Here is a 26,516-nt window from a genome sequence, read left to right on the forward strand (position 1 = left end):
ACGTGTCTAATAATCAATTCTAATGGCACCAAGAAAGTGAGTTACAACAATGTAGATGCGTGCGTGCATGCGTGTGTGCGTATGCAAAAGCAGAAATAAACAGTTTTAAAAGATAATAGCGTATTGTTCTTACCTCCGGTTCCGGATTCCACCCCAGCACTCCTACAGCGTAGCGAAACAGACGCTTATCTAGTCATCACTACTGTATCCCTCACCACCAATACGGATACGAAAGGATACTGCGTTCCCGCCCTTTGCTGACAGATAAAGTGTGTTTTAGCTAGTGCGGATGGATGTGTGGAGGGACGAGCCCCCAATTGAGAATGTCGATTTAATTACCTTATTAAACACTCTAAGAGGTTAAGAGACTTTGTACGCTATTGGAGTATGTAGTACCGTAAGGGTACGCTCTTAGCGTAGCGGACGCTGTATCGGGAGCGAGCCGCTCGAGCGACACAAACGCTCGCGAGAATACGCTGTTGGTATCGGGCACACAATAGGTGAGCGACTACCGTAATGCTACGCTATTAGCGTAGCGGACGCTCGGGACCACGAGGAGATCACGAGCGGCGCAGACGCTCACTGGATAACAATCAGTAAAACTTGTATGTGACACACAGGAAAGATATTCTTACGCTGTAAACCTTGTATTAAAACACTGTAGCGATAGAACGCTGTTTAACCTTGTTAATATTAAAGCTGTTTGAGCGAAAGAGACGCTCCTATTACCCCTTGCAATATAATGAACACACACTACCGTTAAGGGTCCAAAGCCTTTTACTAACAAGAGTCTTAAGTTATTTCAAAAAGGGGAAACAATTCACAAGTCATACGCTACAAACTAACATATAAACCTAACCGAATATCTAGACAGAAATATACAATAATGTTACAATCTTAAACTAAACCGAAAGAGAGAGAGAATGTGGCAAATACAAACAAAGAGCAATGATTACAGAGAATTACTTACATACACACACTGGGAACGATCGCAGCGCAGCCTGGTACCAGACCCCAAGTTTGTCAATATGATAACCCTTTGTGGAGAGAGTCTGATCCCTATTCAGGCTGGCTGACCTTATATACACTGCACACAATACAGTACAATGGTCCCTATATTCTTATTGTTCATTGGACACAGGAATTCGGCTTCGCATTATAACAAAAGGTCATAGGTTGATTCATACAGGTGGGCTGTGACGATTTCCAACTGTTCAGGTGGGTGGGATACTGGGTTTCCCGCCGCATGACTAAGTAAGAACAAATAATAGTAAATGGACATAAACTTCTTATGTCCATAACTATTCGCACGAGCGATTAATCCGCTCCAAACCAACACCAGAATATTGCTATTTAAATACTCTTCCGATGGGTACTAAACACCACTGTATGACCCCTGTTAGACCCTTCGTACAATACAAAGAGGGATCTCTCTGTTCAGGAACATGCTATGTTAACTAAACTTTCAGAATCTATCAAAGGGACCATGATTTACAAAATACGCTATATGGTGAAAATATGTAACGATTGAGTCGCACGCTACGATCACATAAACTCTACCGTAAATGCGCATACCATGCGCCTGCGGGTGCCCGCGACTGTGAGTATGTGCACGTACGGGAGAGCGTACGCATGCGCAGCACGGACCTGTGTGAGGTGCAAATATGGTAGTGTGCATAGAGATATTTTTCTGACTTTGACACTGCTCTACCAACTTCTCCCTCCGACAGGGAGGCAGTATTGGAAGCTATTCACAAGCTGTATTCCCAGCAGGTGATAATCAAGGTACCCCTCCTACAACAGGGAAAGGGGTATTATTCCACGCTGTTTGTGGTACCGAAGCCGGACGGCTCGATGAGACCAATTTTAAATCTAAAATCTTTGAACACTTACATAAAAAGGTTCAAATTCAAGATGGAGTCACTCAGAGCAGTGATAGCGAACCTGGAAGAAGGGGACTATATGGTATCTCTAGACATCAAGGATGCTTATTTCCATGTCCCAATCTACCCTTCTCACCAAGGGTACCTCAGGTTTGTGATACAAAACTGTCATTATCAGTTTCAGACGCTGCCGTTTGGATTGTCCACGGCACCACGGGTCTTTACCAAGGTAATGGCCGAAAGGATGATTCTTCTTCGAAGAAAAGGCGTATTAATTATCCCTTACTTGGACGATCTCCTGATAAGGGCAAGGTCCAGGGAACAGTTAGAGGTCGGAGTAGCACTATCTCAGGTAGTGCTACGTCAGCACGGGTGGATTCTAAATATCCCAAAATCACAGCTGATTCCGACAACACGTCTACTGTTCCTAGGGATGATTCTGGACACAGTCCAGAAAAAGGTGTTTCTCCCGGAGGAGAAGGCCAGGGAGTTATCCGAGCTAGTCAGGAACCTCCTAAAACCAGGACAAGTGTCAGTGCATCAGTGCACGAGAGTCCTGGGAAAAATGGTGGCTTCTTACGAAGCGATTCCATTCGGAAGATTCCATGCAAGAACTTTTCAGTGGGATCTGCTGGACAAATGGTCCGGATCGCATCTTCAGATGCATCAGCGGATAACCCTATCTCCAAGGACAAGGGTATCTCTCCTGTGGTGGTTACAGAAGGCTCATCTTCTAGAGGGCCGCAGATTCGGCATTCAGGATTGGATGCTGGTAACCACGGATGCCAGCCTGAGAGGCTGGGGAGCAGTCACACAGGGAAGAAATTTCCAGGGCTTGTGGTCAAGCATGGAAACGTCTCTTCACATAAATATCCTAGAGCTAAGGGCCATTTACAATGCCCTAAGTCAAGCAAGGCCTCTGCTTCAGGGTCAACCGGTATTGATCCAGTCGGACAACATCACGGCTGTCGCCCACGTAAACAGACAGGACGGCACAAGAAGCAGGAGGGCAATGGCAGAAGCTGCAAGGATTCTCCGCTGGGCGGAAAATCATGTGATAGCACTGTCAGCAGTGTTCATTCCGGGAGTGGACAACTGGGAAGCAGACTTCCTCAGCAGACACGACCTCCACCCGGGGGAGTGGGGACTTCACCCAGAAGTCTTCCAAGTGATTGTAAACCGTTGGGAAAAACCAAAGGTGGACATGATGGCGTCCCGTCTCAACAAGAAACTGGACAGATATTGCGCCAGGTCAAGGGACCCTCAGGCAATAGCGGTGGACGCTCTGGTAACTCCGTGGGTGTTCCAGTCGGTATATGTGTTCCCTCCTGAGAATCATAAGAAGGAGAGGAATAAGAACGATACTCGTGGCTCCAGATTGGCCAAGAAGAACTTGGTACCCGGAGCTGCAAGAGATGCTCACGGAGGACCCGTGGCCTCTACCTCTAAGGAAGGACCTGCTCCAGCAGGGACCTTGTCTGTTCCAAGACTTACCGCGGCTGCGTTTGACGGCATGGCGGTTGAACGCCGGATCCTGAAGGAAAAAGGCATTCCAGATGAAGTCATCCCTACCCTGATCAAGGCCAGGAAGGATGTAACTGCAAAACATTATCATCGCATTTGGCGAAAATATGTTGCGTGGTGTGAGGCCAAGAAGGCCCCTACGGAGGAATTTCAACTGGGTCGTTTCCTACATTTCCTGCAAGCAGGATTGTCTATGGGCCTAAAATTAGGATCCATTAAGGTTCAAATTTCGGCCCTGTCGATCTTCTTCCAGAAAGAACTGGCTTCAGTGCCTGAAGTTCAGACGTTTGTCAAAGGGGTACTGCATATACAGCCTCCTTTTGTGCCTCCAGTGGCACCTTGGGATCTCAATGTAGTTTTAGGGTTCCTAAAATCACATTGGTTTGAACCACTTGCCACAGTGGATTTGAAATATCTCACATGGAAAGTGGTAATGCTGTTGGCCCTGGCTTCAGCCAGGCGCGTATCAGAATTGGCGGCTTTATCCTATAAAAGCCCTTACCTGATATTTCATTCGGATAGGGCGGAATTGAGGACTCGTCCTCAATTTCTCCCTAAGGTGGTTTCAGCGTTTCACATGAATCAACCTATTGTGGTACCTGCGGCTACTAGGGACTTGGAGGACTCCAAGTTGCTGGACGTAGTCAGGGCCCTGAAAATATATGTTTCCAGGACGGCTGGAGTCAGACAATCTGACTCGCTGTTTATACTGTATGCACCCAACAAGCTGGGTGCTCCTGCTTCTAAGCAAACGATTGCTCGTTGGATTTGTAGTACAATTCAACTTGCACATTCTGTGGCAGGCCTGCCACAGCCAAAATCTGTAAAAGCCCATTCCACAAGGAAGGTGGGCTCATCTTGGGCGGCTGCCCGTGGGGTCTCGGCTTTACAACTTTGCCGAGCAGCTACTTGGTCAGGGGCAAACACGTTTGCTAAATTCTACAAATTTGATACCCTGGCTGAGGAGGACCTGGAGTTCTCTCATTCGGTGCTGCAGAGTCATCCGCACTCTCCCGCGCGTTTGGGAGCTTTGGTATAATCCCCATGGTCCTTACGGAGTTCCCAGCATCCACTAGGACGTCAGAGAAAATAAGAATTTACTTACCGATAATTCTATTTCTCATAGTCCGTAGTGGATGCTGGGCGCCCATCCCAAGTGCGGATTGTCTGCAATACTTGTATATAGTTATTGTTACAAACAAATCGGGTTGTTTATTGTTGGAAGCCATCTTTTCAGAGGCTCCTACGGTTATCATACTGTTAACTGGGTTCAGATCACGAGTTGTACGGTGTGATTGGTGTGGCTGGTATGAGTCTTACCCGGGATTCAAGATCCTTCCTTATTATGTACGCTCGTCCGGGCACAGTATCTTAACTGAGGCTTGGAGGAGGGTCATAGGGGGAGGAGCCAGTGCACACCAGCTAGTCTAAAGCTTTTACTTTTTTGTGCCCAGTCTCCTGCGGAGCCGCTATCCCCCCCATGGTCCTTACGGAGTTCCCAGCATCCACTACGGACTATGAGAAATAGAATTATCGGTAAGTAAATTCTTATTATTATTGGGTTCCAGACCCGATAATTAGAATCTCTTATTGCGTGCTTTTTGCAGCAGTAAAAACTTTATACCCCTTTTCCACTGCCGCTAAAACCCGGGTGATAATCCGAGATGCAGCTCAGTGGAAAAGGGTCCCAAAACAAAAACCTGGGTCCAGTGACCCAGGAATCATACCCAGGTAGAGACCAGCGTTGGAAGACCCACGTTAAGGGGCAGTGTAAACGGGTAACCCCATCCCTGCTTCATACGGGGAGGCTGTAATGTCTCCCTGTCCATCTACCCGGTGACAGCTGTGACAGAAACTCTCCCGGATGGGGACAGGCCCTGCCCCGCAGCAGGTCGCCAGTCCAGAGAGGTGTTCCGGCCTTGACTTAATCCCGGGGAGATCTGGATTTCCCGGCGCTTGCAGTTGATTTCATCTCCAAGCGCCGTCAGAAGAGAGAGACTGCACCCATGTGCAGTTTACACAGGGCCAACCCGGGAATAACCTGGGTTGGGGCCACAGTGTGAAAGCGATCTGGCCGAGTTCCAAATCCCGAGTCGGACACAGGATTTTGGTGGGAAAGTTGCATACCTATAAAAATAACATGCATAGACAGAGCTCGTCCCTGCGATGTGTTAAGAAGGGAAATGATCAGAAAAGCAATCATTTCCCTTCTGTATCAGGAGCCAGAGCTGTTCTGTGCATGTGCGGCCAGCAGAACACACGTGCCACGGACCGGGATGGATTACGGAGGAACCCTCTCCTTGTCATTTTTGCAAATTATAGGATAATGCCATCTGGAGATTTGATCAGGGCCAAACTTCGGAAATGCTTAGCATAGAGGAGCTTGGTAAATCTGACAGTTTTGCAGCCCCCATAGAAACCTACATCTGCACCATACACCACATGTGGCACATCTGCACCATACACCACGTGCGGCACATCTGCACCATACACCACGTGCTGCATATCTGCACCATACACCACGTGCGGCACATCTGCACCATACTCCACGTACAGCACATCTGCACCATACTCCACGTACAGCACATCTGCACCATACACCACGTGCAGCACATCTGCACCATACACCACGTGCTGCACATCTGCACCATACACCACGTGCGGCACATCTGCACCATACACCACGTGCAGCACATTTGCACCATACACCACGTGCAGCACATCTGCACCATACACCACGTGCGGCACATCTGCACCATACACCACGTGCGGCACATCTGCACCATACACCACGTGCTGCACATCTGCACCATACACCACGTGCGGCACATCTGCACCATACACCACGTGCGGCACATCTGCACCATACACCACGTGCGGCACATCTGCACCATACACCACGTGCGGCACATCTGCACCATACACCACGTGCTGCACATCTGCACCATACACCACGTGCGGCACATCTGCACCATACACCACGTGCGGCACATCTGCACCATACACCACGTGCGGCACATCTGCACCATACACCACGTGCGGCACATCTGCACCATACACCACGTGCGGCACATCTGCACCATACACCACGTGCTGCACATCTGCACCATACACCACGTGCTGCACATCTGCACCATACACCACGTGCGGCACATCTGCACCATACACCACGTGCGGCACATCTGCACCATACACCACATGCGGCACATCTGCACCATACACCACGTGCTGCACATCTGCACCATACACCACGTGCGGCACATCTGCACCATACACCATTGCACAATATACCACGTGCGGCACATCTACACCATATACCACGTGCGGCACATCTGCACCATACACCATTGCCACATATACCACGTGTGGCACATCTGCACCATACACCAATGCACCATACACCACGTACAGCACATCTGCACCATACACCATATACCACGTGCGGCACATCTGCACCATACACCATTGCACCATATACCACGTGCGGCACATCTGCACCATACACCACGTGCGGCACATCTGCACCATACACCACGTGCAGCACATCTGCACCATACACCACGTGCGGCACATCTGCACCATACACCACGTGCTGCATATCTGCACCATACACCACGTGCGGCACATCTGCACCATACTCCACGTACAGCACATCTGCACCATACACCACGTGCGGCACATCTGCACCATACACCACGTGCTGCACATCTGCACCATACACCACGTGCGGCACATCTGCACCATACACCACGTGCTGCACATCTGCACCATACACCACGTGCGGCACATCTGCACCATACACCACGTGCAGCACATCTGCACCATACACCACATGCGGCACATCTGCACCATACACCACGTGCTGCACATCTGCACCATACACCACGTGCGGCACATCTGCACCATACACCATTGCACCATATACCACGTGCGGCACATCTACACCATATACCACGTGCGGCACATCTGCACCATACACCATTGCCACATATACCACGTGGGGCACATCTGCACCATACACCAATGCACCATACACCACGTACAGCACATCTGCACCATACACCATATACCACGTGCGGCACATCTGCACCATACACCATTGCACCATATACCACGTGCGGCACATCTGCACCATACACCACGTGCGGCACATCTGCACCATACACCACGTGCAGCACATCTGCACCATACACCACGTGCGGCACATCTGCACCATACACCACGTGCTGCATATCTGCACCATACACCACGTGCGGCACATCTGCACCATACTCCACGTACAGCACATCTGCACCATACACCACGTGCGGCACATCTGCACCATACACCACGTGCTGCACATCTGCACCATACACCACGTGTGGCACATCTGCACCATACACCACGTGCTGCACATCTGCACCATACACCACGTGCGGCACATCTGCACCATACACCACGTGCTGCACATCTGCACCATACACCACGTGCGGCACATCTGCACCATACACCACGTGCAGCACATCTGCACCATACACCACATGCGGCACATCTGCACCATACACCACGTGCGGCACATCTGCACCATACACCATTGCACCATATACCACGTGCGGCACATCTACACCATATACCACGTGCGGCACATCTGCACCATACACCATTGCCACATATACCATGTGTGGCACATCTGCACCATACACCAATGCACCATACACCACGTACAGCACATCTGCACCATACACCATATACCACGTGCGGCACATCTGCACCATACACCATTGCACCATATACCACGTGCGGCACATCTGCACCATACACCACGTGCGGCACATCTGCACCATACACCACGTGCAGCACATCTGCACCATACACCACGTGCGGCACATCTGCACCATACACCATTGCACCATATACCACATGCGGCACATCTGCACCATACACCATATACCACGTGCGGCACATCTGCACAATACACCATTGCCACATATACCACGTGTGGCACATCTGCACCATACACCAATGCACCATACACCACGTACAGCACATCTGCACCATACACCATGCGTGGTACACCTTCAGGCCCCAGAGCAGTGTTTTTGAGAGAATATCCAGCAATGCATTTCTTTTCATTACTCTGTGATGCTCCAATCGCCCAGACTCTGCAATTATTGACTGTGGGAACAAGTGTAGGGTGACACACCAATCTCTAAAGGGCCCCATACACTAGTACGATTTTACACAATTCCGATATATCCGTCTGATATATTGTATGAAATTGTGTACAATCGTATGTGTTTTAGATCATATCCAATCTGATGCCGTCCCCGTGGCTATGGGATATGATCCCCTATGTCGTTGGTGCTGCACTAATGATATATCGGAATTGGATGGAATCGGATGAAAAAAGTGTGTTTTTTGTGCATGTGATATATTGCATGCGATGTGTCACAGGGAGGTTGACTGGCATTCTCAGGACACTCCCAGCCCCAGTAGCCCTCTATCCAGTCCATCAGATATATCTCATGGTACAATTGTATGCTGTACGATATATTGCATGTGATGTATAGCGGCTTCATCAATCGCATGCGATATATCTTATGCAAAAATAGCACAAAAGTACCAAATCGTATGGAATCACTCCTGGGAAGGTCACAGGGGAGTTCAAGGGAAACTGCATCCGACTTCAGCCTCAGACATATCGTTGTAGTGTATGGGGCCCTTTACACTTCCTCTAGCAGTCTATATGTTAATATCATGCTGAATTACACAGTGAGTGTAGTAGGCACTGAGCAGTGAGCAATTCTCTCGCACTGTCAGTTGCTGAGAACCTAACACAGTGGTTGCAGGAGGAAGGGCTGATGCTGGATGTGCAGGTAAGTTTTGCAGACTGTGGTGACTGGAGCTACTGTACGTTGTAGGACAAGGAAGAAGGTTGAGGCTAGGAGGCGAAGGGAACATCCTAGAAGTGTGCACAGACACCTAGGTTCTCATGTCCCCTCATGGGAGGAAAGGCCGTGGTCACCCTGCTTCAGTAGTGAGCTTAAGAAAGCAAGATAATGAGATTTTAAATGCCACATAAACCCTGATCTTGCTATCTTGGCCTGACTGCGCTGGTTTTCTAGATTCATTCTGAACTTCATAGCAAACTCTATAACTGTACTTCAGAAACTCCTGTTTGGGACTTCTAGTTTATCTGTATCCTGACTTTTCCTTCCAGGGTCATTACGGATACACAGGAATGGAGGCATTTTAAACAACTAACAAATACGCAGACACCTCTAGAAGAAAATATGTTTCATCTACAACAGCAGAGTGATACGCCCCAGCTCTACCTGCGGCCCAAGGAGACAGTCTATATCCCATTTAAATATCAGACTTTCTGCGTGAGCTACATCCCCATGTTGCAGGTGTGTAAATAATAAGCTTCATTCTTTCATGTCTCCAAACCCCTAATGCCCCCTAATGTACTGATCAGCCAGCGACGCTGCATCTTTGTCCACAGAGGGTCTCGCAACGCATGGTGTATTGATGGGGATCCGGTCTCTAGGTCGACACTATCTAGGTTGACCACTATTGGTCGACAGTAACTAGGTCGACAGGGTTTCTAGGTCGACAGGGTCTCTAGGTTGATATGTTCTAGGTCAAAAGGTCAACATGAGTTTTTCACGATTTGTTTCTTTTTTTGAACGTTTTCATACTTAACGATCCACGTGGACTACGATTGGAACGGTAATCTGTGCCGAGCGAAGCGAGGGTACACGGTGCACTAATTGGGGTTCCCGGTCACTCTACGAAGAAAACTACACCAAAAAAACATTAAGTAGACAAGTAGACTTTGAAGATGTTGTTTCATGTCTATATGATTTACTTACCACCGGCCTTTCAGCCTGTTTCTGTTGAGAGGCTGCCGATTCCTGTACTGGATGTGATAACTCCCAGGTGGAATGTTGCATGTAAGGGTTAATAGGGTAACCTATCCCTGGTATAGGAGCTGGCATTATCCGCTCAGCTATACTGGATAATGTCTGTGCAAAAGTAGCCCATGGGGGTTCAACCTGAACCTGTGCCTGCCTCGGATTATTCAAGAGGCTTTGGTGAAAGCTAAAACAATTTGCACATAATCCATTTTGAACCAAATCCTGAGAGGTTAACCCAGCTTTGCAAGACAAACATGACATGAGTGTTGGTGCTTCTGTGGAGAGTGTATACTCACCCTTGCCTCTCTTAGACATGATAAATAATCACATACCTTTACAGTGTTACTACACAAATTGTGACTGCAATCACATTAAAATTTGTTAAAGTGACATAAAATCCAATCCCTCCCTGCTTTGCACCAGCATTGAGGATCGGAATACACATAAACTGACAGAAAATAGTAAAGTCAGCAATCACACTAGCAATCAGTCACAGGTTATATATTAATAAGCAATATGAGCACATAATCAACTACAGATACATTTCAAGTATGTAGGAGAAACATATTACTGCACTACCTTATATAGGAGTTTAAACAGCAATAATTTACAGAGTCATATGCATCAGGCATTTACCCAACTGTTCGTACCAAAGGTAGATAGAGACTAAGTGCTGTATCACCCGGCTCAGTAGAGTGGGATACAGGGAGACTTCACCCCGCTTCCAGGATTGATCAATACGTTAGTGAACGCTGAGTGGATCCAGACGCTATTAGTGTACACAATCGCCCCGTGAACCTACAGTGAACACAGATGCCCAAGTGAACACAGACGCACCAGTCATACAGCTGCCTATGCTGTGACTGGGTCCTTTTAGATACACAGCGTCTCAGACAGAAGCGGAAACTGGTCATGAACCGGGGGGAGGGCGACCAAGGGAGCATCTTACTCCCCACAGCTGACATCAACCCCAGGGATCGCGGCCTCATACTACCCCTGGAGCCTATGATCCCTGAGGCCTAGCGCTGGTGCACCCGAGGCAGCGTTGGTAGTCTCCATCCCGAAACAGTGCGGATGTGACTCGTGTTTCCCCTACTAAGTGGAACCGATGTCTTACCTTCTCCCCGTGCTCTGGCCACAGCCTGGTAACGTGTGCTGGACTTGCCAGTACATCCTACACAGACGCCCGCCGAAACAGCACTGTACACGTGGGTAAGCGTTGTCGCGACCCGGCGGGGAGTTGTTGGAGCGACTCTTTCTAAGGTACGTACGAGACGCATAAGACACTTTTTAGAAAGATTGGTCAAAAAATACAGTAAGACTATAAAAATAAAATAAAAAAACTTATGGCTGCTAAAAACCAGCAGCCCATTGACCATGGTCCGGCTCCTGCCGCACCAAACTAAAAAAACTCAATTGCCTGAGCAGACAATCGCTACCTCATATCCCAATGTTATCCTGTGGGTAACCTGTGGACCCTGCAGGAGAAAACCCCGGGTTGAAGGTGGGGTGTGAACAGGGTCGGACCTGGGATTTTGGTGGAGAAGGTGTATTAGTGTTGCTGTTATGGTGCCCATTTATTTATTTTTAATCGATCCATATTCCTTCTGTGTATTATTCCTGTACTTATGAGCTACAGCGGGTTGGGTATGGGTGACCAGCGGTTGGGATACCGCCGGTCACCATACCGACACCGGGATCCCAATGTTTAGAAAGTCGGCGAGTGCAGTGAAGCCTCACCATGCAGTGGGCTTGGTGGCTTGCTGCTCTTGCCACAGGTTCTATTCCCACTCTGTAGGTGTCATGGACACCCACGAGGGGGAATAGTCCCTGTCAGTCGGCATGCTGACTGTCGGGCTTTCCACCGGGTGGGATTCCGGCGTCAGTATAGTGATCGGCGATCTCCCGACCGCCGGTCACATAACCGCATCCCAATACAGCAGGTCCACTAAAATATGGTGTAGTACAGTATCGGTTCATGATCCCCAGCACGGGATGCAGTTAAAATGCCAGCTGTTGGGATCACGGCGTTCAGACATTATACCGGCGACATTATCCCGACACGCCCGTAATTCCCACTCGGTTGGTGGGTCCACGCCACCAACCGAGTAGAAATAGAACCTGTGGCAAGCGAAGCTCGCCACCTGTCCTGAAGAGCAGCGAGCCCGGGAAGGAAACCCGCGGACTCACAGACGGTTTTCTGGCAGATAGGATGCCGCTGTTACTATATTGACAGCCGTAATCCCGTCTGCTGGTATTTTATACCGGATCCCCAGCACAACGTTTACACTGCATGTATATGTACATACATCATAATTACCTATTAATGTGTAACTGCTTTGTCTGTGGACTCAGAATCCTGGCACAACTGATTTGCAGAAACACTCTGACGGGTTTCCACAGTACAAGTTAAACGCCATGTCTTCTAAGCGGATAAAGGTAAGAACAACATTGGTCATAGAGACTTATTTCATTTTACACATTTTCTATTCAGATATACTGTAGAGGGGGTATTTATCAAAGTATGGAGAGATATAAAGTACTAACCAATCAGCTCCTATCTGTCATTTTCAAACACAGCCTACTAATTTAAAATTCCTTTTACGTTTTGTAAAGGAAGGTGACATTTACCAAGGATGATTTTCATGGTTGAATATGGGAGAAAGTGAGATATAGCTATAAGACATTAATAAGTAAGCATTGCCTTTACTAAGGTACTAGGGTGGGTATGGGTAAGCATACGATTACCCCATCATCCCTGGGCTCTGCAGAAGCTGAGGGGTGTGGCTGCTCTATTTTGTTGGTGTGTTTATTATACCTCCTGGAGCCAGTTCCCCTAGAGAGATCCAATACCAGGTATTTTGTGCATCCCCGTTTGGCAGCCCTGCAAAAAGTAAACTATCTCCTGTTGTGGCAGCTTGGCAGTTTCTGTTCCCTGTGATGGTATTCCCTATTCAGTATTTCTATAGCGATTAGACAAGGGATTAGAGAGCATGGATGAACATTGGGGGTCATTCCGAGTTGATCGCTTGCTGCTTTCGTTCCCTGTGCAGCGATGAGGCAAGAAAAGGCAGTTCTGCGTATGCGGCGCAATGCGCATGCACGTCGTACTATTACAACGAACAATGTAGTTTCACACAAGGTCTAGCGAAGCTTTTCAGTCGCACTGCTGACCGCAGAGTGATTGACAGGAAGGGGGCGTTTCTGGGTGTCAACTGACCATTTTCAGGGAGTGTTCGTAAAAACGCAGGCGTGCCAGGAAAAACGTAAGCGTGGCTGGGCGAATGCAGGGCGTGTTCGTGACGTCAAAACAGGAACTGAACAGTCTGAAGTGATCGCAAGCGCTGAGTAGGTCTGAAGCTACTCTGAAACTGCACAAAATAATTTTGTAGACGCTGTGCAATCCTTTCGTTCGCACTTCTGCTAAGCTAAAATACACTCCCAGCGGGAGGCGGCATAGCGTTTGCAAGGCTGCTAAAAAGTGCTAGCGAGCGATCAACTCGGAATGACCCCCATTGTTTCAAACACAACTGACACCAGCCCATATCCTGAGAGGTTACACACAATCTTTAATATATATTCTTACAACAAGACAGCTGGAATGTTAATATTAATTTGCAAGTCAAATTAATATCAATTGCGGAGTATAAACTGTCATGTTCCTCATGTTATTTGACATAATAATAATATTCTGGAGGTTATGTCACAGTTGTAGAAGTTTACACAATAATTTACATTTATCTTCTACGTTACATAATGCTGACCCTTTATATAACCCATACAGGTGTCATTCAGGGCACACGATGGGAAACCCATTGCCATGCTCCAAGTGAATGTTGAGCCTCAGCCACACGTTGTTGATCAGACATTTCGATTTTATCACCCGGAACTGACATTCTTGAAAAAATCCATCCGGCTGCCGCCATGGTACACTCTTCCAGGTATGGGGTTTTTCAGTGCGATACCTGGACTTTCGCTCCGACAGACGATGCAGGACTGATGATTCCAGTCTGGTAGGATGTAAATCTGGAACCCTGCTGCTGGTGAACCACTCAGGGGGGGTTCCTCCTGCTGGATCATTCACTAGTGCGGACCAGTTAGTGTTCTCCAGTCCTGCAGTGTTGTCCTACCACCTTCTGTGACATTTCCACCATGTTATGTGGAGCTAACGCCACATTTACCAAATATTTGCCCATTTTTGGGAACCCTTAATCCTACAATTCATAGCTCAGCTGCTAATAATTGTATCTGACTGATGTCTGTTGACAGATACAGTTGAACCTGGTTAAGTGGGATCCCAAGGGACGGCACGTTTAGTCTCACTTAAAGAGGTATCTCACTTACCCAGTTTCTCACTTATAGAGGTTCTCGCTCCTGCAGGTGTAAACAGGATACTCCTGTAAGTCCAGGTGCAGTGTACTTTAGTGGGGTATCACCTGGAGACTTGTCAAAACCTGTACTAATCCCAGTTATGGAGATTGTAAAGGTTGGAATACTGATGTCAGAATCCTGGCACTGGTCAGAATGCCGATGCCAGAATACTGACATGGATCGGAATGCTGGTGCCGGAATTCCGAACGTAAGTATGCTGGGGCGTTATAGTGCGGGGAAGAGGGTGTGTGTGTGGGGCGGGGGGTGTGTGTTAGGTTTAGGCTGCGGGGGGAAAGGTTAGGTTTAGGCACCACTGGGGAGGGTTAGGGTTAGGCTGCGTGGGGTGGAACGGCTAGAATCAGGCTGCGGGAAAGAAGGGCTAGGAGGATAGAAGAGGAGGGTTAGGATACTTACCTTGCAGGTGTCGGGATGCTGCACATCGGGATGCCGCTATCTGTATTCTGACTGCCGGCATCTTAAGCTCAGGGATCCCAATACATCCCCTCTTTATAGAGGTTAATAAACTGTACTAATCTCACTTAAAGAGATCCTAACAGCAGTCGTCTCAGTTATAGAGGAGATTATTCCTAATAATTCAGAAAAATCAGACTCCTCTAAAGAGGTTTGACAGTGTCACTAACAGAGGTTTTTTGGTGCAAAAATGCCGGGACCTCACAATTAGTCCCAGTAATAGAGGTCCCACTTACCCAGGTCCGTCTGTATAAGATATAACATTGTCCTTGCAGTAAGGTATATTGTAGTTGGAATGTAGTATGTTTTTATTTTACTAATGATAATTGTTTGTATGTATAGCTATAATGCTTTTTACATGAAAAGACAGTGCATATAGAAAGCCCATACACTGTGTGTAGCCAGTACACTCTAAGTCATATACAAGAAGCATTAAGTGTAAAACCTCAGTTGATAAATATGTTTATTTGTTACCAGGGGCCCCTGTTGGAACGCCTGGTACGGAACCCGACCTTTACGTATGCAGCAGCGACCCCAATATTATCTGTGATACAAAGAAACTGGTATACGACTTATCTTTCATGTTTCACCTTACACATGGATCAATACTATTTCTCTAATATTCTCCTTATGTTCTGAGAGACATTTATATAAGAGCCACAGATGAATGTAGTGCAGATAATGAGTGATATTTATACTGTATATTGCACAGATAATATCTTATCTAGATAATGGTGCTACTCCGTCCTGCAGCATTAATGTGTTCTGGAGTGGGGTGCACCCTACTACAGTATATAACTGCTGGAAAACAGACAAAAAGCAAAATAGCTATAGACACTCAACCACTTAATATATTGTTTATATTACATTTTATTGCAACTATCCATCAATAGTAAAATCTTAGCTGTGACTGGAAATAAACATAGACTACGGGGCAAATTTACTAAGGTGGGAGTTTTTTTAGAACTGGTGATGTTGCCCATAACAACCAATCCTATTCCATCAATTATCTTCTAGAAGCAGCTAGATAAATGTTAAGTAGAATCTGATTGGTTGCTATGAGCAACATCACCAGTTCTAAAACAACTCCCACCTTCATAAATTTAACCCTTATGTGTTTAGTAGAAAGAAGCTGGGCTTCTGACCAAGGCAAGTCTCCATTGGGCTAATCCTATAATGCACAGTGCATACGGTTTTACATAATATCCATACACAGAGCTGAACCGCAGCATCGGGTGCATCTTAGGATATTATGTAGAACAGAATCTACAGTATGGGAGTTCCCCATTCGTCATTGATGGATGCCTGATATGTTAGACAGCAAACACATCAGCCATTTTACACAGTAAAAAAATCTGTGTCCTTCATTTTGAATGTGTTTGACTAGTCCTCAGTTCTCGCTCATCTAGGATTCCATCAGTTTTCACGTGGTCAGTGTAGCCAATGTATAATCGCACTGCTGACAGCTGCACCCGGTGTTTAAGGAGATGAGCGTGCAGATTCTGTGGGAAATATTGATTTGCTTGTCCTGCGTGACTGCATGTGACAAGAGCAGTGACATAATGTGAGGAGTAGAATGGAGGAAACAGGAAATAACAGACTGAGAATTATATAGTGGAAGGAGCAGGTTCCTCAGCAGCACAGAGTATATCAGGAGATGAGTGATGTGTCAGTGAGGACAGGGCTGCATGTGATAAGGGCAGTGACATGATGTGTGGTGGAGAATGGTGGCAATAGGAAATAACAGACTGATAATTATGTAGTGGAAGGAGCAGGTTCCTCAGCAGTACAGAGTATATCAGGAGATGAGTGATGTATCAGTGAGGACAGGGCCGCATGTGAAAGGAGCAGTGACATGATGCGAGGAGTAGAATGGAGTAAACAGGAATTAACAGACTGGGAATTACATAGTGGAAAGAGCAGGGAGCCCTCCGCAGCACAGAGTATATCAGGAAATGAGTGATGTATTAGTGAGGACAGGGCTGCATGTGATAAGGGCAGTGACATGATGTGAGGAGGGTAATGGTGGCAAAAGGAAATAACAGACTGAGAATTATATAGTGGAAGGAGCAGGTTCCTCAGCAGCACAGAGTATATCAGGAGATGAGTGATGTATCAATGAGGTCAGGACTGCATGTGATAAGGGCAGTGACATGATGTGTGGAGGAGAATGGTGGCAATAGGAAATAACAGACTGATAATTATGTAGTGGAAGGAGCAGGTTCCTCAGCAGCACAGAGTATATCAGGAGATGAGTGATGTATCAGTGAGGACAGGGCCGCATGTGAAAGGGGCAGTGACATTATGTGAGGAGTAGAATGGAATAAACAGGAATTAACAGACTGGGAATTACATAGTGGAAAGAGCAGGGAGCCCTCTGCAGCACAGAGAATATCAGGAGTTGAGTGATGTGTCAGTGAAGACGGGGCCGCATGTGAAAGGGGCAGTGACATGATGTGAGGAGGGGAATGGTGGCAACAGGAAATAACAGACTGATAATTATGTAGTGGAAGGAGCAGGTTCCTCAGCAGCACAGAGTATATCAGGAGATGAGTGATGTGTTAGTGAGGACAGGGCTGCATGTGACAGGGGCAGTGACATGATGTGAGGAGGAGAATGGTGGCAACAGGAAATAACAGACTGATAATTATGTAGTGGAAGGAGCAGGTTCCTCAGCAGCACAGAGTATATCAGGAGATGAGTGATGTGTTAGTGTGGACAGGGCTGCATGTGACAGGGGCAGTGACATGATGTGTGGAGGGGAATGGAGGCAACAGGAAATGACAGACTGAGGGATCTTTGTAATAAGCCTTGGAGAGAAATAAAGTGAAGAGAGATAAAGTACCAGCCAATCATCTTCTAACTGCCATATTACAGACTGTGTTTGAAAAATGACGATTAGAAGCTGATTGGCTGGTACTTTATCTCTGTCCACTCTATCTCTCTCCAAGGCTTAGTACATAAACCCCTGAGAGGTATATAGTGGAAGGAGCAGAGAGCCCTCCAAAGCACAGTATATAGTAATTATTTTTGAAGTATGAGAAATGTGTATAATGTTATATTAAACAATGTTCATACTGTATTTGTTTGTTTTTATATGGTTTTATATAAGTATCAGTAAGAAATGTTAGGCATGGGTACAATGTAAGGTGGATGAGAACCCTCCTCCCACTACATACATGTAGCAGGCTGAGGCTCACTGACAGACTACTTTAATATTACACTGACCTGTTTTTCCTTTTTCAGTGTGACATTTGTTTGTCAGGTTAGGCTCTGAATGTTCTAGTCAACAAGATACATTTCTCAAACTACATCATTAAAATCCCTCCATTTACCTATTACCTAGTATTATTTCATGTATTCATAGCTATTTGCTAACGACATTGTTAAGCTGGCAGTACAGAGCAGTGATGGAAGTCAGCATGAGGGAAGAGGCATAGATACTGTACCATAGCATCCAGATGTAGGTCTTCCACCTTACAAAACCTGCTCCCAGACTGTATACCAATATACCAATAAATCACCCTTCCCGACTACCCTATATTCAGCCAGTAACACAACAATGTGGGTCTGTGTGGGCTGACACTAACACTCTGTTAAAATAAATTCCTGAGCTGAAACTGTCCAGATTTCTAATTTCCTCTGATTATCCAGGGCCCTGGAGAACCTCAAGACGTGTTTTTAAAAGTTGCTGGAGGACCGAGCCCACAGATTAAAAACTTCTTTGTTGCACTTTATACGTAAGTAGACCTCATTTCTATGAATTACAGTTCCTCTAGTTTAATTGGGAAACAGCACCCTTTAGACATTTGTAATAAGCTTAACGATATCATTTTATTTCTTACTGATCGCTGGGATGGGCTGTTATCCGGGCCTGGGTCCTGGTGACCTCACAGTGGCACACACAGCCCAAGATATGGAATGTTCCTTTCTGGAGGCCTGTAGATGTGTCCTCATAGAGCCTCAATACGTCATGCGTCATGACAAAGATGCTCGTTGCGAGCCGAGTAACACAGGACCTGGTGCTCTGAGAAGGGCTGCGGCAATAGTGTATGAGAACACTTCTGTATCTGATTTTTAGACATCTTAATACTTCTGTTACCAAAAAAACATTCAAATTTATTTTTTCCAGCATTGTAGAAATAGAAAATAACATGGATTTATTATTAGTCAATCAAAAAGAGGACAACTGTAGAATATGTGTAGCTAGTTGGACACCCGTTCTTGCTGAAATTTACGTGCGTTTGGTTGATACATCCTTATTGATCAGTTGAAAAATGTGTTTTTGGGGTATTGTATTAACTTATAATGTAAAACTGGATGTTATTTGTCTGGCATGTGAAATCTTACAAGCTTTGGGGGAACCCACTGATGATAAAGTATGCCAAACTCAAGGTAACAAATATGCAATTTTGTTGTTTGCCTTATTCATCTCCACCCAAAAGTGACTTTCTCATTCATGGGGGTGTTATGCTATAACTGTCGCAATCTCTGAAAATAGATACTTTATAGTTCTGCTCAACTGTTCATAGCAAACATGTATCCCATGCTTTCCATTTTCCTTTTAATGTAAGCTCTAACAAACTGGGGTAACGGGTTCTATTCCATCCAGGCCCAACCTGTGTATATGGAAAACCGGTGTTTGTGTGCATTTCCTACTGGTGCTGCTGGACTTACTGGTAGGGTCATTTCTGCTGACACCTTAGTTAATACTGTAGTTTTAAAATGATACCATTATTAGATGCTAAACAAGCCTGATTTAGCGTTGATTATTGTTGTATTTTTAAAACTATTGGTTAAAGCCAACGATAATATGTGATTGTGGATTGTGATTGGTCCTTTCACTCACATCACATTCCCCCTCCACAGCGTCATATAGTGAGAAGTAACACACAGCTCTGATTAGGAGAGGAGGTAATTTTCTGTAGATGGTAACCCACCTTCAGGGCAGAACCAACCTTGTTCCTGCCACATAACACCCATTCTCTATTCCCAACACTGGCTAGCCGTAAGTTGGTGAATCCACTGCAAGACTGTCTTTCTAGTACTCAGGGTCCAAGGTACCTGAAGCATCTTCCCCTTCCTTACACTCCCCCTCGCTTACTCTGATCCACAGATGAAAGTATGTAATACCCCTTTCAGACTGACAAATATTTCCCGGGTTATTGCACATGAACCCGCATCAACCCGGGAATTTGCTCAGTGTGAAAGGGTCCTGAAAGAATATCCCAGGTCGAGCGTCCCGGCATTTCATCCCAGGTCTCGACCTGGGCTGAATCCGGAATCGACCTGGGATGCAGTGCAGTGTGAATGGGCCCTACCCGGTATTCAGTACACAGGACTGTTAAAAGGCCTCTCATTGGAGCTTTCTTAGGCTCAGAAAAGATGATGTCATCATCCAGAGCCCGGGAAAGCGGAGGAGAAGCCCTGGAAGCGGAGGAGACAGGCAATATGGCGACCTGGACAGATCAAGAGATTAGAGAGCTGCTCAGCATAAGGGGGAGGAGGAAATAAAGAGACAGATAACAGGCAGAGTGAAGCACGCTATTGTTTATAAGAACATTGCAAAGCTGCTTGAAGCCAGAGGTTTTGTCCGTACACAACAGCAAGCTGTTAATAAAATGAAGACTCTGAAAAAGCAGCTCTCCCTTTGCTTGCCTATTGTGACCTCATCTACAGTATGTGAGCCAGAAAAATGGCCATTTCTAATGACATACATATGTATTTGGAGGGATTTCCCGGGATCAGTGTAAACGAGGGCTGTCCTGGGTCGATCCCAGGTCTAAGTGCAGTGTGAAAGGGGTCATTCCCGGGTTGTGTCCTGGGATGTGTCCAGGAACACATTCCCGGGTGTAACCTGGCTCTGTCAGTCTGTAAGGGGTATAACTAACATCTCCCATACTTCCTTTGGGAGTCAAAATTTTAGCTTTGAGGCTCGGACACTTTGGAACCTGCTGTCTCATACCCCTTTCACACCAGCAGCTTTAAACACGGGTTATTGTCACATGAGCACGCATTACCCATGTTCCTGTGCAGTGTGAAAGGTACCAGGGGCAATATACCGGGTTGAGCGACCCGGTATTTCAACCCTGCTAGCGAGCAGGGTTGAACTTGTGTTCAACCCGGCTCGCTGTGCAGTGTGAACGGGAGCTGGGTCAGTGCGACCCATTTCGCGTTCACAGTGTGTGTACGGGCGGCGCTTGGAGATCATGTGATCACCCAGCACCGCCCACGCCGACGTCACCATTTCGGCAATATGCCGGGTTGCAGTCTGCGGTGTGAAAGGAGTATTGAGGCGGGTCGCACTGGGAGCTCATGTGTCAGGCTCCCAGGTGCGACCCGCCTTCAGACGGTGTGAAAGTGGTATCATATAGGCCCTCATTCCGAGTTGTTCGCTCGCTAGCTGCTTTTAGCAGCATTGCAAACGCTAGGCCGCCGCCCTCTGGGAGTGTATCTTAGCTTAGCAGAATTGCGAACGAAAGAGTAGCAGAATTGTTACTAAATATTTTCTTGCAGTTTCTGAGTAGCTCTAGACCTACTCCTAGATTGCGATCAGCTCGGTCCGTTTAGTTCCTGGTTTGACGTCACAAACACGCCCTGCGTTTTTCCCTGACACGCCTGCGTTTTTTAGCACACTCCCGGAAAACGCTCAGTTACCACCCAGAAACGCCCCTTTCCTGTCAATCACTCACCGATCAGCAGTGCGACTGAAAAGCGCCGCACGAACAACAGCAAAACTGCTAAGTTTTTAGTTAAATAACTAAGCGCATACGTGCTGCGTACCATGCGCATGCGCATTTAGCAACAAATCGCAGCATAGCGAAAATCGGCAACGAGCGAACAACTCGGAATGACCACCATAGTTTGTAAGAGGTCCACTCTAGAGACCTTCAGAATCAAGACTTACCTGTTTGCTTCCGCATCTCATTAATGCCCTTTAGTAAAAAAATAAATAAAACTCCAACCCAAATGCTTAGCTCACTTAATACTCCCGTTTATTATGTGTCGTGTTTTAAAATACTTTTTATTAATAATATTATTATTATTGTTTTTATTATTTCCATAAAGAGGAAAAGCATCTGCTATCAACTTGTTTGTAAGCCAAATAATATGTATAAATAAATCATGTCAGCCGATATCTAGATCTAAAAAATATATGAAGCTTTTTGGGAAGAAGAAATCCACAAAAAAAGCTTTAGAGGAGCCCCGTCTATTAAAGAATAGCTTTCTTGTTCATTTCCTGAACCACTCTCCTTTTTTTTTTTTGTTTACATCCATGTTCCAGTTAATAAGAATGCCCTGGCTGAAGTCTAACAAAAGAAATGTTATTTATATTCTCCTTACCGCTGAATCACATTTTATAGCTTTACAAATTCAGTCTCAAATACGTTTCTAAAACATCCAATAAAACTGTCTGAGGCAAATATTGAATTTTATTGCGCCACCGCTGTTAGTTGCAGAAATAAACAGCCGGTGTTACCTGCCTCATTTTCTTACTCCTCCAAAATTATAAAGGGTTTAAACATCCTGCAAGTGTTGGTATGAAGAAAAATAAATAAATCTATAAATCACATCTAAAATGATCTTATAATGAAGATACAATACTTAGAGTCATTACTGATCACCCACAAACGCTACCCCGCAGCACTTGTCTATACTGTAAGTCTGGCTCGTATATCAGCACTCGTCCACATCCCACTGCCAACGTAAAAGAACTCAGAGCTTTTTTACCAGGTACAGATGGAAATGTGTAGGACAGTGGTTCCCAAACTGGGTATTCAAGGAACCTGAACAGTCCAGGTTTTAAGAATATCCATGGCTGAGCATACATGGTTAAATCAAATTCACTTAAAGCCTGGACTGTTAGGGTGCCTTGAGAACTGAGTTCCGGAACCGCTGGTGTAGGACATTACTTAGGACCAATTTTAAATTGCATAATAATGGGCTTGGTCATGCCTCCAAGGAGGGTGCAGCCATACAGTGCCTCGGAGGGCGTTCTACCAGAAAAATTACATATAATTTTGACGCAATGTTTTCTTTGTGTCTTGCTCTAATTTCCTATGATACTGTGAATGAGACTATTAGTTTTTTTTGTTTTGTTTTTTTCTTTTTTTAACTTGTGTAGTTTTGTTATTGAGTTTTGAGGCTATTAGTTATTAATAGTACTCTCCAGACACGGACTGTATGGTGTATAATTGTATAGTGTGATGTTATCATTTTCTACTACCACTAATCAGCCACATCTCCTGGCATAAACCTGATGCCTGTACTGCTGTTCTCTACAGGAGTAATGCAGGCACATACTGTATGCCAGACTTCAGGATACGGCCAGCTCTGCTTTCTCCTTGGCCCATTTTGTGCTTGCGATTAATACACAAATACTGTTCAACATCGCATGAGCCCCGATAGTGGTAATGAGCTCGTAAGATGACAGTGGACCCACATCTAAGCATATACGTACTTACTAAATATAAAGAACAGCATCATTTATTTCCATATCTAATCCTTAAAGAGAAGCAAAAAGAGATGAACTAATTAGTAAAATATGGGAAACATCCCCTATTCATTAAGTTACTGATAGTGACAGTCTTAACCTGTTATTCAGAAAGAGAATCATTTCATAAATGAAAGAGCGAGTGTAACAATATTTAAATGTACATGCTTATATATGCGACTTAAGCTGGGTACACTCTTGGCCCACGGATCGGCAGATCCACCGCCCTGTCAGACGATTGGTAGGTGCATACACACTTACCAATCGTCCGCCCGATGTGTCGTGCCTGGGGAGGCCAATCTTGAGATCAGGATTCTGGCCCAAAAACACCGGGATTTGAATCCTGGGATCTACGGGATTAAATTGTACATGTGCAGTTTCCCACCTCTCTCTACCCCGACAGCCACTCTCTACCCCGGCAAGCCTCTTTCTCCCCCGGTAACACTGAGTACTTGGCATAGATGCTGCCTTTTCAAGCCGAGTAGTTCCCACTGACTTCACTATGCCACCCCATCAGGGAACACTAAAGCCACGCTGCCTGATGACAGGATCAGTTTAAGGGAAGAGCGGAGGTCTGTCTGCAGCCTCCGAATGTCTGTGATGCTGCCTGCCACTCTACTCCAGTCCTAGTGAGTAGGTTTATGTTTTGTTTCTTTAATTCTGAACTTGAAATTGAAACTCCCTGCCCCCCTCCCACATATAAATAAACTGAAGGACAATTCATTACCAGGAATCCTGGGATTATTATTTTTTTCAATTCTGAATTCCGGGTTTGAAAAAATGGCCCGGGATTGGCCTCCCTAGTCATGGCTGACATCACAACTGGCGGGAATTTCAATGTGCACACCCAGGTGAGATGTCAGTCACCGGCGGTCCCTGCAGCAAGTGTACAGGAGCTTGGCAGACCGCCCATACACACAGCACGATGCACCAATATATCTACTGTACATATATCGGCCATTGGCTGTGCTGCAGGGCTGACGCGTTATATCTGTGAGCGACCCTGTTCACAGACGTATCGGAGGTACACACCCGCCGATGGGCTCACGAAATATCGGATAATCGAGTGAACGGCCGATATATCGGTCAGTGTGTACCCAGCTTTACAATAGGAACACAAATATATAAACATGCAATATTTCCAACAATAGCATACTGAACCCTTTTTATATTTTTAAATATGAATTTTTATTGATTTTTCCAAAAGAAAACCGTGTCCAGAATAAAAAGGATTGACATAAAGAACAATAGCAGCTATAGGAAAGAGAGGGAGGTGGAAGATCTCCACATGGAAGGAGCAGAATCACACATAAGAAACCAAACTCATGAAATAAACATATCACATACTGAACAAGTACAAACGGGGAAAAAAAACAAAGCAAAACAAACAAATAAAACAATACAGCATAGGCTCTGCAGGCCTGCACCAAGAATTATACAGAGAGCAGGACCAACACTCTTCGATCAGAGTCAAAGTCACTCTAGCTAAACCGCTTGATAAAAGGGCAAAGCAGGACAAATATTATGTAACCTATCTGGGTTAAGGAGACTCTGTGGAAGAGTTTAGCATCTATGTATGAGAAATACACTTGGACATTTTGAAACTAGTAAGGAACAGTTTTCTCCGCACATCAGGCTCCAATTCCATGCCCAGGTCCGCCTCCCACTGGGACTCCACAGGGAGTTAGCAGGGGCTACCTCAGAGAGCAGAAGATTATACCAAAATGTAATGCTGCCTCTGTGGGATGCGCAAGCGAGTCCATACTTAACACTGTAAAAGCACACTGCATTTGTAAAGCTTTGTACGTTGTTTTGAGGATCAGAAGTGGAGCCTTACTCCTGTAATAAACGTTCAAGCAGAGACTCACAATAGATGTGAGCAGGGGCAAACGCAGGATTTTTTGAGGGGGGTTTCCGTATATATATATATATATATATATATATATATGTGTGTGTGTGTGTGTGTGTGTGTGTGTGTGTATGCTATGTGTGTGTATGTCTTGTAAGTGTATACTATACGTGTGTATATATGTGTGTGTGTATATATATACACACAGTATACACACACATACAGTACATACATATATATATATATATATATATATATATACACACACATAGCAAACACACAAAGATTACTTGCAAGCTTACAGTGAGCATCCCCCCCACCCCCGCATATACATACACACACAACCTTGCTTGTCCTTTGATGTGACCTCTTCTGTGACTCTAGGTGCCAGGATGCTGGGAGGTGAAGAGTCTCTCTCTCCTGTTCGCTCTGGGAGAGCTGCCTGTGATTGCGGCACACTGCCCGCAAACAGCTTGTACAGCAGCCAGCGCTTCTGTGGACTGACCCAGAAGCCCTGACAGCTACACAGGCGGGCAGTGGCAGGGCAGCGCTGATCACGGATGTCCCACAGGTGTTGCAGAGACGGAGACAAGGGTGTCTCCATCTCTGAAAAAAACATTTGGTCTGTCATTGGGGGTTTCTGGGTATTCAGAAATCCCCCCTGCATGTGCCACTGGTGAGGAATATACAGTACTTTTTTATATATACAATTTCATATGTTAAGGGCCCCATACACTACAACGATATGTCTGCGGCTGATGTCGGAGGCGATTTCCCTTGAACTCTCCCGGGAGCTTCCCGGGAGTGGTTCCATACGATTCCATGCGATTTGGTACATTTTGCATGCGGTATATCGTATACGATCCCAGCCATGCCTGCGGGAACCGACATATCACGAGTGCAGCACTACCGATCTAGGGGAGCTGATCCGACCCTCACGGGAACGCGCATCGCATCAGAAACACATCTAAAATGCCCGATTTCACCCGATATATCGGGCCGAATACCTGAAATTGGATGAAATT

At 46.0% G+C, this 26,516-nt stretch overlaps 1 protein-coding gene and 1 long non-coding RNA gene across 7 annotated transcripts in view; one reads left to right on the forward strand and one right to left on the reverse strand.

Annotated features, from left to right (window-relative positions):
* Positions 1-26,516, forward strand: part of NPHP4 (nephrocystin 4) — a 720,559-nt gene that overhangs the window by 642,601 nt on the left and 51,442 nt on the right. For all 5 annotated transcript variants that reach the window (XM_063943436.1, XM_063943435.1, XM_063943440.1 and 2 more), the window contains 5 exons: positions 9,607-9,796; positions 12,662-12,745; positions 14,091-14,247; positions 15,626-15,711; positions 18,803-18,888. In XM_063943436.1, the coding sequence (XP_063799506.1) occupies positions 9,607-9,796; positions 12,662-12,745; positions 14,091-14,247; positions 15,626-15,711; positions 18,803-18,888 (603 nt within the window). The remainder of the gene's footprint in view (positions 1-9,606; positions 9,797-12,661; positions 12,746-14,090; positions 14,248-15,625; positions 15,712-18,802; positions 18,889-26,516) is intronic.
* The window catches only part of LOC134966581 (uncharacterized), a 289,870-nt gene that overhangs the window by 195,818 nt on the left and 67,536 nt on the right, over positions 1-26,516 (reverse strand). The window lies entirely within an intron of this gene.

Source organism: Pseudophryne corroboree, chromosome 10 (genome assembly GCF_028390025.1).
Source record: "Pseudophryne corroboree isolate aPseCor3 chromosome 10, aPseCor3.hap2, whole genome shotgun sequence".
Classification (NCBI taxonomy): domain Eukaryota; kingdom Metazoa; phylum Chordata; class Amphibia; order Anura; family Myobatrachidae; genus Pseudophryne; species Pseudophryne corroboree.